The sequence below is a fragment of the Aulostomus chinensis genome, chromosome 5, assembly GCF_037954235.1.
Source record: "Aulostomus chinensis isolate RoL2024-O1b breed Wild chromosome 5, RoL_Achi_v1.0, whole genome shotgun sequence".
NCBI classification, from domain to species: Eukaryota; Metazoa; Chordata; class Actinopteri; order Syngnathiformes; family Aulostomidae; genus Aulostomus; species Aulostomus chinensis.
In genome coordinates, this window is record NC_141324.1 from 11037619 (window position 1) to 11054347 (window position 16729).

The 16729-nt window shown below is 46.5% G+C and overlaps 1 protein-coding gene across 10 annotated transcripts in view; it reads right to left on the bottom strand.

Annotated features, from left to right (window-relative positions):
• The window catches only part of LOC147261177 (uncharacterized), a 164700-nt gene that overhangs the window by 16349 nt on the left and 131622 nt on the right, over window positions 1–16729 (bottom strand). For all 10 annotated transcript variants that reach the window (XM_086203108.1, XM_086203106.1, XM_086203110.1 and 7 more), the window contains 3 exons: window positions 8998–9057; window positions 8372–8622; window positions 6738–6797 (listed from right to left, as the gene is read on the bottom strand). In XM_086203108.1, coding sequence (XP_086059234.1) covers window positions 6738–6797; window positions 8372–8622; window positions 8998–9057 — 371 coding nt within the window. The remainder of the gene's footprint in view (window positions 1–6737; window positions 6798–8371; window positions 8623–8997; window positions 9058–16729) is intronic.

Here is a 16729-nt window from a genome sequence, read left to right on the forward strand (position 1 = left end):
GGTGCTCCCAATTAGTCAGCAGCTCCGCCCCATAAAGCTCCAACCTGAGAAGGGAAGGAAGTCGATTGATGCCACACCCCCATGGTCACGGGCATGGGGACGTGACTATCTGTGACGGGAACACATCCCTTGTTTCCCCTGGATGAAAATGGTTCAGTGACGCAAAAGGTGACTCACTGATACGCATATGCACACACATAAACACATCCACACACACACACACACACACACACATACACACAGATGTAGCTTTCCTGTCTCTCTTTTCTCCCTCCAGCTAAAGCGCAGCTGAAGAGACGGTGTAGCTGTAGCAACCAACAGCAGGAGACGAGCTGCTGCTCTTCTGATGATGTGGTGACATGGTGACATGGTGAAATGGCGACATGGTGACATGGCAACATGGTGACATGGTGACATGCTGACATGGCGACATGGTGACATGGCGACATGCTGACATGGTGACATGGCGACATGCTGACGTGGTGACACGGCGACATGGTGACATGCTAACATCGTGACATGCTGATGTGGTGACCTGGTGACATGCTGACGTGCTGATGTGGGGACATGCTGACACGGTGACATGCTAACATGGTGACATGCTGACGTGGTGACCTGGTGACATGCTGACGTGCTGATGTGGGGACATGCTGACACGGTGACATGCTAACATGGTGACATGCTGACATGGTGACCTGGTGACATGCTGACGTGCTGATGTGGGGACATGCTGACATGCTAACATGGTGAGATGCTGACGTGGTGACCTGGTGACATGCTGACGTGGTGATGTGGGGACATGCTGACATGGTGACATGCTAACATGGTGACATGCTAACATGGTGACATGCTGACGTGGTGACATGCTGACATGGTGACATGCTGACGTGGTGACATGCTGATGTGGTGACATGCTGACGTGGTGACGTGGTGAAGTGGTGACATGCTGACGTGGTGACATGGTGACATGATGACATGCTGACATGGTGATGTGGTGACATGCTGACATGGTGACATGCTGACGTGGTGACATGGTGGCGTGGTGACATGCTGACATGGTGACATGCTGACGTGGTGACATGCTGATGTGGTGACGTGGTGACATGCTGACGTGGTGAAGTGGTGACATGGTGACGTGGTGACATGGTGACATGATGGCATGCTGACATGGTGATGTGGTGACATGCTGACATGGTGACATGCTGACGTGGTGACATGGTGATGTGGTGACATGGTGGCGTGGTGACATGGTGACATGGTGACATGGTGACGTGGTGACATGCTGACATGCTGACGTGGTGACATGCTGATGTGGTGACGTGGTGACATGCTGATGTGGTGACGTGGTGAAGTGGTGACATGGTGACGTGGTGACATGGTGACATGCTGACATGCTGACGTGGTGACCTGGTGACATGCTGACGTGGTGATGTGGTGACATGCTGACGTGGTGACCTGGTGACATGCTGACGTGGTGATGTGGGGACATGCTGACATGGTGACATGCTAACATGGTGACATGCTGACGTGGTGACATGCTGATGTGGTGACGTGGTGACATGCTGACGTGGTGGCGTGGTGAAGTGGTGACATGGTGACATGGTGACATGATGACATGCTGACATGGTGATGTGGTGACATTCTGACATGGTGACATGCTGACGTGGTGATGTGGGGACATGCTGACACGGTGACATGCTAACATGGTGACATGCTGACGTAGTGACCTGGTGACATGCTGACGTGCTGATGTGGGGACATGCTGACATGCTAACATGGTGAGATGCTGACGTGGTGACCTGGTGACATGCTGACGTGGTGATGTGGGGACATGCTAACATGGTGACATGCTGACGTGGTGACATGCTGACATGGTGACATGCTGACATGGTGACGTGGTGACATGCTGACGTGGTGACATGCTGATGTGGTGACGTGGTGACATGCTGACGTGGTGACGTGGTGAAGTGGTGACATGGTGACGTGGTGACATGGTGACATGCTGACATGGTGATGTGGTGACATGCTGACGTGGTGACATGGTGATGTGGTGACATGGTGGCGTGGTGACATGGTGACGTGCTGACATGGTGACATGCATCAGGATGCTCTTCCTTCCTGCTTGCTCGCTGGAAGCAAACCTGCCCCGTAGTTTTCTTTTTTTTGAAAATGAAAATTTTATGCTGTTAAATTGGAAGATCAGAGCAATTTTTCTGTCCTCTTGTAAAAGTTCACATTCAGGGTTTTTCCCCCTCCGGCGAATGTAGGGTATGTAGGGTTCTGTAGAATATCTAACCCCCGCAACTGCAAGCGGAGACAGTTTAAATGGTCCCAAACTGGTCCATGCTCCTGTGAGCTAAACCTGTGAGATGAAGAGGTTTCAAATACACTTTTCTCCAAAATGGTCTTTGGCCTGGATCCTGATCTAGTTTGGAAGCTGAGAGAGGATGACAGGACGGGATGCTGAGGGAGTCCAGGTTCTCAGAGGTGTGTAGCCGACTCTGAAATAACAACATCTCAGCATGTTTTAACAGTGAAGGTTAAATCCAACTCTGGTTCTCCTCCAATACGTCACCCACAAATTTGCGGTGCTAGTGTTAGCACCCCTGCAACCAGCACCTAAGAGGCTATGCAGTCTATGGTTGATGAACCAGATGTAACAATTACTTTATCAACATCCATCCATGACAATTAATTTGCTCATTGGACAAGTTGGAGATTTCTTTTTTGGTTAGCATTAGCCAACACCTCAGCCATTGGCTCCTTACTAACATGCTGTTAAGTTCCAAAACAGTGTCTGAGATCAGTTTCTGAGAACGTTGTTGCAAGGAGGAACACAGCTCATGCTTCACTCCAAAGGTTCCTGTTTGGTTGAGAGAGAAAACTGGAGCCCAGCCATGTTCACGTGCTAACCTGCCCAGTACCCATGTGGACAGGATGTGCCTGGTCCTTCTATTCAGTGAGATCTGTGTCACACCATATTAGGAACCTACCACATTGGGAGATGCCATGGTGTCGGGTGTGCCAGGCTGGAGGGTTTTTGGAGGGCACAGGAAGGTTCTATTTTGTTGTCTAATGAATGACAGTGCTAGAACATTGCTGGTGTGGCTTCAGATGTGAATGTTGGTGTTCAGCCCTAAACACAAGATACACACAGGCAGTGCTGTGCAGTCGTGAGACGCACCTAAACCCTTGTTCATTGGTAGTTTAACCACAGAGGAGCAGAGTAACAGCCGGCTTTGGTGGCGCCAGCTGTTGGTGGTGTAGAGGTGTCAATGATTCTGTCTGCATGATGGTACTGAACTATATGAGGCCTAATGCAGGTACATGTTATTGAGGTGAGAATGTACATGATGAGAAACTGATGGTGATCAACCCATGATACACAAGAGCGAGTCTCCACATCATCACCAGCATACCAGAGGTCCTGATGTGCTTGAAACACACAGGAGCTGAAATGTAACGCAACAGTTTTGGTTCACCCTCCTTCATGTGCTTGTCTGCCCCAACGAGCACATGATCCTGACAGGTGCCTCATAAAACTGCTGCTCTGACAGAGAGTGTGCTGAGCGCGATGATGTCATTTGATCTCTGGGTACCTACAGTAGATGCAGCACTTTCAAATTAAAAGCTGTGCTACCGGAGCTCAAACAACCCCTTACTTTTGTACTAGCATTAGAATTTCAATTGTGTTTGCACTTATTCTGCAGTTTCAACAACAGAAGGAAGAATGGACGTAGCAGAAGGATGATGCCTTCTGCTTCTCCTTGGACTGCTGCCAACAGAGTGACTCGTGACAGAACGAGTGACTTTTCCAGGTCTTGGGAGCCGATTCATGTTTCTGCTGGTGGGTGCTCACCGGGCTTGCATGACACGTTGCTATTTTGACACACACACATTCGTCTCACAGCAAAACATACATTCGATCAATTAACAGCAGCAGCCACAAGAACACACACGTACACTCTTTTCTCCATCCACCCCCCCCCCCCCACACACACGCTCTCTTTCACAAACACACACAGTCTACACACTGGTGTGTCTGTGTGTGCATACGAGGAGGTAATGTCAATGTGTCCCTAATGCAAAAAGCTCCAATGAAGATGAGGGTAAAACAAAATCGCAGGGCGTGTTGTTGACACAGTAAAGTTCTCACTGGAAGACAGTGTTGGGTTGGTGGATATTTTTTTTATCACAAATTTGTCCATTTTGCTGGCTAAATCAACCACTACGCTGGTTTACCAGCAAGTTGCCATCCAGCCTTTTTGGTGGTTTATCTGACATCACAGTGCACAGTTATGTAGCGGGGGAGTGGTCATGAGCAAATCAATGACAAGTGTAGGCTGCCTGGCACACGCGGGTGCTTGGCAATCTCCATGGGTGCTTTGGGTTTGGAGCACCCACGGAATTGGCGCCCATGCTTGGGAGAATGTTGGTGTGACACCAGCAAATTTTAATGTGACATGAAAGCACGTTCCTCTGTTCCTTAGTTTACACCTTTGTGAGTCTCAAAGCGCTGTGGTGGTCAGTCTCACTATGTCTAGCAACTTCAACATTCAGAGCAGCTGTTCATTCAGTTCTGCTCTGTGTTTCTAGGTCTTTTCTTTTTTGTGAGAGAATAGTTCAAGGATCAACAGAAAGAATTTTATTCAAAGCTCTTAACATTTTTAGGCTCTTTTTCTGACTTTGTCTGTCTTCAGTGACGTTTATCCTTTCTCCGTCTTACTTACTTGTAATGTAAATTAGCTGATGATATCATCTAGAGAATTTTAGGACAGCCAATAGCAACTTTCTGTTGTGAGCCAGTCACAGGGTACGGCTCTGCCTGACGGTCTGGGAAGCGTTCCCGCTGTGCGTCTCTTTGGATCTGTGCGCGCCCTGCGAGCACAGCATCACCAACTAATGCACCGAGACCTATCTGCCCGGGGCTACAAGAGGAGGAGCTGACGTGCAATCAGTGCCAGATTGTGCCACCTAGTACCCTCGCGTTCCCACCCTCTCTACATTTACATTTGTACACACACACTCACACCTGCTTTATTCAAATAGAGAAACACATCATCTCACACACCTTAACCTCAGAGTTTCCAGGTGCACCATTTACTAATTGATTTATTAGTCAATAAATGTGCCTATGGGCTTGCACCTGCAAGACCTGTGCCCTGGTTCCTTTCCTTACTAAGGAATTGGAAACACTGATCTTGACATCATAGCTCATCTTTTCCCCAAGCTTGCACACAGATTAAGACCTTCATAACTCCGAGCGCTTGGAGGCCTAGAACCAGGTGTACAGCAGAGATCTGAACCAGGAACTGCTACTGCTCTTCCAACATGGATGTAAGGCACAGTTTAAGTCGATTGACATTTCACCAACATGAGTGAACAAACTGGAATGTTGTTGAAGCACAAATGCCTGTCTTCCCCTTACATTTCCTTCACCCTGGTTAGTAATTGTAGGTGTTCTACAGTACTTCACATACATGTTCTGGTCCGACCAAAAACCCATAGGCAGCACATAAATGTTGTATATGTGTAACATGGCTGTTTTGAGTTGTTATAATTACACAAAATCTGTTCTCTTATTTATTATTTCCTTATTTACCCATGCTTTTATTTTGATATTCAGCCAACTGTATCAGGAACTGCATTTATTGTAGCTCCTCCTTGTGACCCGACTTCCTGTTGTCTTCCCCCCAAAGTATTGGGTCCCTCTCACCTCTGCCTCTTTCCTGCTATGGTCAACGTAGAAAGAGGTAGGTGGCCATTTTCCCCAGCCTCGTTATTCTGTTCATCCCTATTGCTCTTCTTTTTTCCGACTCCTAATGTGTCTTATATTTTCTGTTAGTATGTTTATTTATTGTGTATTGTCATTGTCATAACTTTATTTTTAATGTGGGTTGCAAATTCTAGCTGGAGCTGTATACCTGAGCCAGCTTTCCTGATGCAGCTGTCTTGTTAGTTCTTTGATACTGCAGGCTTTGAGTACAATGGTCAGAGACAAAAGAATGACAGAAGTTGTCCACCTCCTTTCTGAAAAAAGTTGAAACACTACACAACGCAGACAAACGCCGGTAACGTACGCAATCCCTCTTTGTTTGACAGTCGTCTTCCTTTAATCATGAGGGCTCTACATGGGCCTAAATCAACAGCACAGTCATTGTGAGTCTTTGTGTTTTATCATTTCATTTTATTTTTTTAATCAAATCTTCAGGCAGGTCAAATTTAGCCCCACTTCGAGCAGTAAATTCAGGATACATGACGCACCACGTAAACACTCGTATTAGTACATGTTGTGTTACTGGTTTTGGTTTGATATAGTCAGTGTTCAAGATTGACAATGACTGAAGTGTGTGGTTCACTTTGTACCGTTAAAGTGTATGTAACATATACTTTCATTTTTGATGGTTCAGTCATTCATGAATTTTAGCAAGATTAGCTTTTAAAACTCTAAATGCATCCTGTCTGCCAGCTCCCATTGAAAAAGGAGCTTCTGTGTGACAGACAGTCCAGTAGTTTAAAATCTCCGCAGCTCTTCTACTAACATGCCATGAACAAACAAAAAAACTATGAAAATGCAAACCTTGTTGTTTTCTTGCAGTAACAGTGAATGTTAGATTAACTGTTGCTCTGTCTGTTGGTCTAACCCTGCAGGCTGATCCCAGATCTGTAGGTGGTGGATGCAGTGAGAAGGTGGGAGCGTGTGCTGGTGTAAGAGGATGTGGACAGTGGGGACTCACTCTGGCCTTGGCAGTAGGATTGGAGGGGTCAGATGTCTTGTTGTTCTGGGTGGAGGAGACCTGGGGAGACAACCACCCCCTGATCAATACAACCTCCAGCCAACCAAATGCCACAACACAAGGGGTGCAAGGAATGGGTGCATGGGGATTGGGGTGGGCAGGGTCTGGATGGGTTATTGCTAACTGCCAATTAAAAGCAAAGCATGTTAGTAAAACATTTTTTTAAAAAGCTGTTCCTCAACAGGAAGCCAAGCCTCATACTGGAATACACAGACTCCATGTCTGGATGTTTTTAGAATTACTCATGGGCCAATGGGAGGATGATACACAAACATGGATGTGTACAGAGTCCTAAATAAAAATTGAAAAGGGGGTTAGACCTGTAGAACAGAACGCATGGTTTTAAGTGAGAATACATATCCCAGTATCAGAGCACTCACTGTTGTGTGAGTGTGGCCTAAACTGCTAACATCAGGGTGACAGCAAGACAGACAAAACAAGAAAACTGCACATCCATATGAAAAATTGAACTGTTGTGTGATTTTTGACTGGAACAGGGACTGAACCATTCCTCATGAGAGGCAACGAGGACAAAATATCTCACAGATATGGTTGGAAGATGAGAGGAACCACAGCGAGCATGTGTCGCTAAAAGAAGCAAAGGGATGAAAACGTGTGTGACGAATCTGAAGAGAGGCCGCCTGGTGTCGACCCACCAGCCTTCTACACCACTGGAACCAGCTGGATCCAACAAGGTCATGTCAGGAGGGACTCTGAACAATCACCAACTACATATGGAAGGAATGTTGAAGTTGAGGTGGAGGTGTAGTGCGCATGGAATGGAGGTTCAGTGGGTGTGTAGTAGAGTGAGTTAGAGTGCAGTTTAGGTTTAGTGGAGGTGTAGTGGAGGTTGCATTGGAGGTGTTGTGGGTGTGTAGAAGAAGGGTGTAGTGGGGGATAATGGATGTTCACTGGGTGTGTAGAAGAGTTGCAGTGGAGCTGTAATGCAGGTGCACTGAAGGTGTAATGGGTGTGTGGTGGAGGTGCAGGCACAGTAGAGGTGCAGTGGAGGTGCAGTAGAAGGATAGTCCATGTGTAGTGGGTATGTAGTGGTTGTGTTGTAAAGGGGTAGTAGAGGTGTAGTAGAGGGGTAGGTGTAGTGATGGAGTATGTAGTATATATTATAAAATGTAGTCTGTATGTATGTGTATTCACTGTTTATATAATGTCTCAGTAAAGTTAATTTCCTTTCATGGTGCCATGGACTTGATGTGTCACCTGATCGTACGGCCCGTAATGATCACTACACCAATGGAGCAGCTACACTGACCACATTGGTCATCTCCATTATCCCTCTGGTTTTGGTTCTTGGTGAAATGACCACGCAGCCCAAGAGACACTTGAAGTGACCGAATCTTCATGGAAATGTCTGGGTTAGTGCTGTGAGGCAGGCAGAATAAACACAACCAGAGCGGTTGCTTACAATTCTCACAGACGCTGCGTCTCATAGAAGTGGAACACCTGACCGGTACACTTGCAAGGCGAGGCTCCTAACATGGTATCAACACTTAAAGGACCAATTTATTGTGAAAAACATCTATGATGGACAGGCTGAATCACGGCCCTGGTCCTACCTTTCCTCCTCCAGGTTGGTACTTAATGTTGTCAATGGATCCAATCTTGGAGCGGACATTCTTCAGGTCCGGTGTTGGTGCATTGATAGGCCGGGGAGTTCGAGGAGCGCGGGGCACTGCTGGCTTCTTCTCTAGAGCAGCTTGCTTGGGGACCGGGGGTTTGGTGATGACCCGGCGGCGATGGGTGGTAGAAGCTTCACCATTGGTAGCAGGAGTAGCTGGAGAGGCAGTGGACGCTGGGCGAGGGCGGGCTACAACAGACATGAAAACATTAACAAATAAACAACTGGTGTTCAAAAATTAGGTTTACCTGATGTGTTCAGGCAGGACAGCAGATGCCAGGCAGGCGACAGATGTGTTTGTGGGTAATTCATATCTAATAATTGGTGGGAATGTCATGCTGCGTCAGTGACGCTGCCGAAGTCAGTTGTACCCTTTCACATTCATTCATAGAAGCCAGAAGCTAGCAGGTGTAGCAGGTTTCCGTCCAGCGTGAAAGGTGGCTGACTAATAAATCCTAAATGTTAATGTGGTTATTTATATTTATTTTGAGATATTGATATTTTGTATGTCTGTTCCTAACAAGGATTAAAAGCCAGTTTTGTCACATTTGCCTCAACTCTCACCTGTAGGTTTGGGTTTCTTAGCTTCTCCTGTCTTGTTCTCAGTCTTGTCATTCTTGTTGGCTGTGAGAACGAAAGACCAAACAAAAATATGAAAACACAAGTGTTCAAAATAGTAAATAATGATAATGTTTCAGTTTTTGCTGACCTGGTCAGCATAGATTCTTATGGTTATTGATTCCTGTAACATTCTGCCACTCTGATAAATGGCCAGAGAAACCCAGTCGAAACACCTCCTGTAACAATATATTCCTATTCCGTCTGTATGTCTGCTGCTGTTCTTGTTAATACAATGGCTTTTGGGGCAGAGCAGCTTCATTGCTAGTTTTCCTGGTGCAACTAGCAAATGACTCTACACCCAGCTATGAATCCATGGGTGTCTTCATTTGAAAAAGAGGTGTGGTCAGGCCATTTGTCAGTACGTTCCTTGAGGCAACACAAAGCATTTGTGCCATCGACCAGCCAATACCCAATCTCAAGTCTTACATATAATAAGGTTGACACAGTGAGCTGCACTTGAAACCGTTTAACTTGTGCTGCTGAGGCTCCATAACTGAGGTGCAGTGGCTGGATGACCGCATTCTCTGATGGAAAACTGGTTTGACGAACACGGCTCAGGCTGTGTCAGAGCTTGTTTAGAGAGGTGAGATGCTGTTGGTGATGTCCCGATAAAAGTACTATTCTGGTGTCCCCAAGCCCATCATGTGTAACATATGGTGGCAAACCAGTTAGCTTGTTGCCTAACAGGAGGCGTGTGACATATGAGCCATTTTTTCAGTTTAAGTGCTCTTGTAGAGTTTATGTTACAGCACTATGAAGAAGCAGAGATGAGACATTTGGGTTCACGTGTAGCAGTCAAAAATGTCATCGAAAAGGCAATGTGCATGTGCGGTGCATTTCTATCACCTGGTAACAATGTCATGTCAGAAGATCAGTCAATTGAGTAATCAAACTTAATGTGTATAGCACTTTAATGAAGTTCCACGTGTATCACAGTTGACTGACAAGCTGATAGTAGAAAAACAAAAACTAAGCACGATGACAGCAAAAAAGAAGAAAAGAAAACCAATGCATGCAGAAAAATATAAGATATAAAAGTTGGTTTCATAATAATAATAATAATAATAATAATAATAATAATAATAACGCTGGGGGATTCAGTGGAGCAGTGGTCCTCACTGTGGCCCCCCAGCAAGAAGGTTGTGGGTGGAGCCTTTCTGGGTGAGTCTCCATGTTCTCCCTGTTCCTGCGTGGGTTCTCTCTGGTACTCCAGTTTCCTCCCACAGTCCAAAGACATCAAGAGGGGACCAGGTTAATCCAGACTCTTAATTGACCGTAGGCGTGGCTGGGAGAGCCAATGGTTGTCTGTCTATATGTGTTGGCCCTGCCATGGACTGGTCACCTGTCCAGGGTAAAAGCTGTTGGGATAGGCTCCACCCCCACCACCCTGAACAGGAGAAGAGGGGGAAGATGGATGGATGGATAATAATAATTTGTATTTATATCATGCGCGTGCGTTGACTTGTGTAGCCTGTTGCAGTCGCTCCTGCTTCACCTTCTAAACTTCCTATTCATTTGGTTTAATGTTATATTTCTTTTCTGTTTTTCTTCATATCTTTATTTTGCCTATTTATTTTCCCATCAAAAAATATCAGTTTGGAGAATTTTGGCACTTTTGTTCCCTGTGGGACTGCTGTTTTCCGAAACCACAGCACAACTATTCCACACCAAGCGCATTGTTTACTCCAGAGATCAGCTGATCGACCTGAGGCCGGCCGGCCTTGAGGTCAAAACAATGGATAACCCAGCAGAAATCTGGAGGAAAACACACTGGGGATTCCGAGGGGGTAAAAAGCAGTGAAGGAGGAAGGAAGGGATGACACAGAAGACACTTGCGGAAAAGAGGAGGTTTAAGCTGTGTCTTCCCTCTCTCATCATGGGGAACGTGAGGTCCCTGGCGAATAAGATGGACGAGCTAACAGCGCCAGCCTGGAGTCAGGAATGTCGTTTAATGTGCTTTACTGAGACATGGCTGCACCAGGATATTCCCAACGACAACGTCTCCATCAAGGGCTTCTAAACTGTACAGGCTGACAGAGCTTGCACCAAGAGCAGGAAGCACAAAGGTGGGGGGCCTGCTGTTCTAGTTAACAACCGATGTTCCAGTCCTGCTTAGCAGGAGCGTATTTGTGGCCCGAATGTTGAACTGTGTGCTGTTGGACTCCGTCCATATCATCTGCCCAGGGAGTTCTGAATTGTGGCAGTTTATGTTCCCCCCTTGGCCAACCCGATGTTGGCAACCGACATCCCTCCCTCTGCAATAGCCCGGATTCAGACTCAACACCCGAGTGCATTCATTGTCATCTCAGGTGACTTCAACCACATCACCATGGACACAGCACTCTTCACTTTTACACAGTTTGTGAGCTGCCCCACCAGAGAGGAGAGGGCCATCGACCTGCTGTACGCAAACATGAAGGATGCATATACCTCCTCTCCCCTCCCCCCACTTGGAAGGTCGGATCACAACTTGTTCGCCCCAGCAGCCTGTGACCACGAGGAGGCACTGCAGGGCTGCTTTGAGGTGTCAGACTGGCAGACACTCTGTGAGGCGCATGGTGAGGACACTGATGGGGTCACAGAGTGGATCACACACTACATCAAATTCTGCGTTGACACCATCGTCCCACCAGAGACCGTCCTTTGTTACCCAAACAACAGGCCGTGGGGAACAAGTGACATCAAGGACACACTGAATAAAAAGAGGGCTTTCAGAGCTGACAACAGACAGGAGGTGTGAACGATACAGAGGGAGCTGAAGACAAGGAGGCCAAAGACAGGTAGAGGAAGAAGCTGGAGTGGAAACTCCAGCAGAGCAACATGAGGTCTGGCGAGGCACGAGGACCGTCACTGGTTTCAGACCAAACAGCCAAGGAGTTGAAGGCAGTGTGGACTGGGCCAACCAACTGAATCTGTTTTTTAACAGATTTGATATGGAGACCCTGGCTCACCCCCCACAGACTCTTCTACGGTGTTGGAAATTATTATTTTCATATGCTGTGTCATGCTTAGATATGGTTAACTTCTCAACTGGTGTGGGCAAAGAAGTTTTAGGAATTCAGTAATGAAGTACAAAGTGTCTATGCTTTTTATCTCAAGTAGGAGTTGTCAACAATAAAGGACAGTTCACATGAGGATGAGCCCATCGCAGAGACATACTACCAGTCTGCAGAGCGGGCGGAGTGGACGTGTCTTATAACTGTTATGCACTCTTGACCTTCAACAGATAAAGAAGCAGGTGGGGGGAAATGTGTGTGTGTGTTTTTGGCAGATAATTATGCTTCTCCACAGATTATCACAGCAATATTAGAGTAAAAGGAGATGACCAACCAATCAGAAGAGGGAATCGCCCTGCAGTGAAGACGATCCACCTACATTTGAAACATTTTTAACTCTCTATAAAACACTGGGTCAGGGACAGACTTGTGTCTTTGTCAGACTTCGTAAACTGACACATACTCTGTTGGAGTCAGGGAGCGATAGACATCAACCCAGAGCTCTGTACAACTGGGCTGATTCATCTTGCATTGTGCAAATAAATTCTCTTGATTGTTCTCATTGGTCTCCTGCCTGTTTGTGGTTCCCAGCTCCAACCCTTAATGAACACACCGGGCTAAAGTTGAGCAAGGTCCTGGTGCCCAGCCTGACAACGGCTGGACTGCAACAAGCACCCACTCCACTCTCTCTTCCTTCCCCCTTTCACAGCCCTTCATCTGCCTCATCTGCTTGTGACGACCCCCCTCACACCTCCTCCCTGGGCCCCCATGCTGACTGCCCTCTCAAACATTACACCTCCACCCCTTCCCCACCTGTCACTCCCACACCCAGCATCATGCCTGATCATGTAAGAAGACAGCTGAAGAAACTCTACTCAGGCAAGTCTGCAGCTCTGGATGGGGTGGTCCCCAGGGTGCTTAAAGCCTGTGCCCCCCAAATATGTGAAGTGCTTCACCATGTCTTCAGCCAGAGCCTGAGTCTTCAGAGGGTCCCCGTGCTGTGGAAGATGTCATGCCTCGTTCCTGTGCCAAAGACGCCACATCCCAGTGGACTACAGACCTGTGGCACTAACCCTTACCCTGGAAATGTGCATTGATAACTGCAGGATGAGGAACTAAGATTTTTACTTGGGAAAGTGCACCATACGACGACGCCGTGTGGGACAGGCTGACCGCATCGCAGGTGGTCTGTAAAGCGGTGTAGCTATTGTTAGTCCTTTGGGCGGCAACACTCTTAACTGGGAAACCCTAACCCAGCTGTAGTCACTTAGTAATACTCATATGTGGAGGAGAGTCACATCTCACCCACTAGTCAAGGGGTGAACTGAATCATAGTGGTGGTGCAAGGACACCTAAGCTGCGACCTGAGATTTCAAGTCCTCTGAATCAGTCAGCTCCTCAGTCCTAGTTTGGGGCAACCTTAATTAATTATAGTACCTCCATAGAACTCCTAGCTAAGAGTGAATTATAGACCTCTCCAATTTACAACACACAAAAGTTCACAAAGGAGAGAAATTGAGGTCAAAGCTGGAGTGACTGGTCTGATCAGCCAGTCACTCCAATTTCCAGTAAACAATTCAGTTAATAAAAATAAGAACAAACTCCAGAAATCTCTTGAACACATCGAGGGGAAAAATCCCTCAGAATTAGGACACAAAATAAAAATAATATAAATGCTTGTCTAGAATCCTTCCCTGACTGAGGACAACTAACCAGACCTGACTCAGACTTACCATGTTTGGTTTGTTAAATGTTTTATGGTGGTTGAGGTTGTGTCTGTGTGTGTTAACCTGTGCTAAAATCTGTGGTGTGACTTAGCTAAATTTCGGAATGTGGCTTAGAAGGAGCAGAGAGAGAGAAATGCTGTGTGAGAGTTAATAAATTGCACTCTATATGAAGCTTGATGGGTTCTGTTGATTCTCTAACAGTAATACCTGTGTCTAACACTGTTGTCGCAGGTTGAAGTGGATAATAGGCCAGGTTTTAGCACAGATAGAAAAGTTGTTGCTGTGTTGTCATAATTAAGAAGGCAGAGTTAAAGGAGAAGTGCATATGACTGAAGGGGAGACACCTCCGGGCTCCTCCAAGTGGGATTGGTGCGAATGGTCAGTGGGAGTGATAAAGGCGTGCATGGGTGTTGTAGTTCAGTTGTTCAGAAAATACACAGACACAGAAAGTTAAAAATAGTCCCCCCTCCCTTGTGCTCACCTCAACTCCTGCACAGAGAAAGTAACTTTTTCTTTTTTTCCATTGTTGCTTATCCAAGTGCCCATGGAAGAATAGGCGAATGGAAAGGCGAATTAAAGACCATAAATTAAGAGAAAACAGTAGGTAAAGGCAAGAGAAAAGAGATCTTGAGATAAAAATTTTGAACATGTTTAAAGAAGTAGGAGAAAATTATAGAAAGATTCTGAGGAAAGGTCTTGCAGACCTGAAAGAAAAGCAACATAGACTTTACAAAAATCAGCACACATCAGCAGACGTAACAAACCCCAAGCTGCGACCAGCTGGGTTGTATCCATCCCTGGCAGGAGTGGTCAACTTCTCAAGAGATTTTGAGTTGATACTGCAGACCGCCTCGGGACAAGATAGCCCAAATAATAATTCAAGAAACCAAAGAGACTCACAAATGGGGGATGAGTGTGCCAATACGGCCCCAGATCGTGATGTAGAAAATCAAGACAACTCTCAGATGAGTAAAAGTCAGTCTGCAGGGTAGAGGAAAACAGCGAGTCAAGTTAGTGGTCAAACGCCAATCAGAGATATGCCTTCAAGATACTGCAGCACTGAAACAAAACAACCAAGGGTGCTCGACTGTTATGCTAAAAATAATGATTGTGCAGGGGGTCCTCATACTGGTTGGAGTGAGACCATACATGAATAGACTTACAAAGAGAAATATATCATACAGCGATCCAAGAACTTGAAGAAGAAATAGAGAGCTTACAAGGTAAGAAAAGTAACCTAAAGGATGCAATGGTTGCCAGCAACGTAAGCAAGAGTGTCAGAAAACCAACATGACATGGGGGTCAAGTGTATGATTTTAGGCTAAGACCAACCTAAGGAAACCTGATCGATACACTGATGGCCAATACCCAATATTGATTAAGGGAGCTGAAGGACATTATGTGCTGTGGCGAATGCTTGACCTCATTGGGCTGGTTAGTCGTCTGCTGATATCCACGAGGGTGCGAATAAATGGATCAGAACATTTAAGGAAGAAACTGTGGACAAACTGCTGGCCCTGGGGGACATTAAGGCCATATGGGTGCAGTGTTGTGGGGTCTCCACTATGGAAACCATACTGAGAATCAGTAACAATGAGTGGATGTTGAGCCCCAGAGCTGATGGAACTGAGTTCAATGCGTACCAAACCCATACTTTGAACTGGGTTGACCCTTTGCCAATAGCGCTAATGAGCGATCACATGCAAACACAAAGAGGTACGCATCTGACAACTAACATGAAATGCTTACTGGTAGACCTGTGCCTGCACCACAACTGAGAGGTCCTTGTAAGGGACCGTCACTCGAGCAGTGCAACATGAGTGGAAAGCATATACGAAACAACTAACTACTTTCCATAGAACTATATATTTGCAGGAAAAAGCCTGAGAGGCCAACCAGGACCAAGATTTGGTCCGGCCGGTGGTGCCAGGAGATAAGATGTACGTGAATGTCTTCCGACAGAAGTAGCATGAGCCAGGTGTGAAGGGCCTTACACGGTTGTAAGAGCAACACCAATGACTGTCCAGGGGGAAGAAAGCACAAAGTGGTTCAACCTGAATCACTGCACCGATGTTCTGGAGGACAAGAAGGACAGTATAACACTGATATAGAACTATGAGAAAAATGACTGTGAGGTGCAAACTAGTGACAACCTTTCTCCTGACGATGTCACACGACAATCTAGGACTGGTGAAGCCAGTTCCAACCAGCCCCTGCCGGGCCCAAAAAGATCCAAGCGACTGTAGGATGTTGGATGGAGAGCGGCAGGCCGTGGGCGGAGCCACTCTCAATGACTCAGATGAGTACGATGCAAACCCAGACACATCCATCCAGGCAGAGCTGGGGCTCACACCAGGTTTCCCACAACAGGTTCACAGAACAACACTGAGTATGAAAGAACAGACCAACATACGAGTTAGACTAGATACACACACTACATGGGTATGGGAGACGGCTGGAACCCCAAATTATCACCCACACTGAAAGGTTTGAGATTCCAGGGTTGCTGGACCAAGACTGTGAGACTGTAAATATGACTCGTCCATATCTAAACCTGTTAGGTGAACAAACAAACGCTGTAGCTGATAGTTTTGGACATGTGGAGATGATGGGTTGCATTACTTTCTCCCACCAAGGTGGACGGTAGGAATGTGCTTTGGTCAGACTGAAGGTGCCAATGTCGGGAGAGACAGAAATAATTCAGCAGAAAATGGAATCAGATCACCCTCAAAGATCAAAGCGACAGTTCACTCCAGACGAGGGTATCAAGTTGGATGTGAGAGGTCTACCAACAGGAATTCCCAATGAACTAAAGGCTCAAGTGAGGTGAGAGCGGGATTGGAGGATTCGAGTCTATGTTGCTGTTGTTACATTTACTAACATACAAGTGTTGGAACGGATAACATCACAGCGAGGAGGAGTTTGTCAAAAGTTCTACAAATGTTGTTGGAC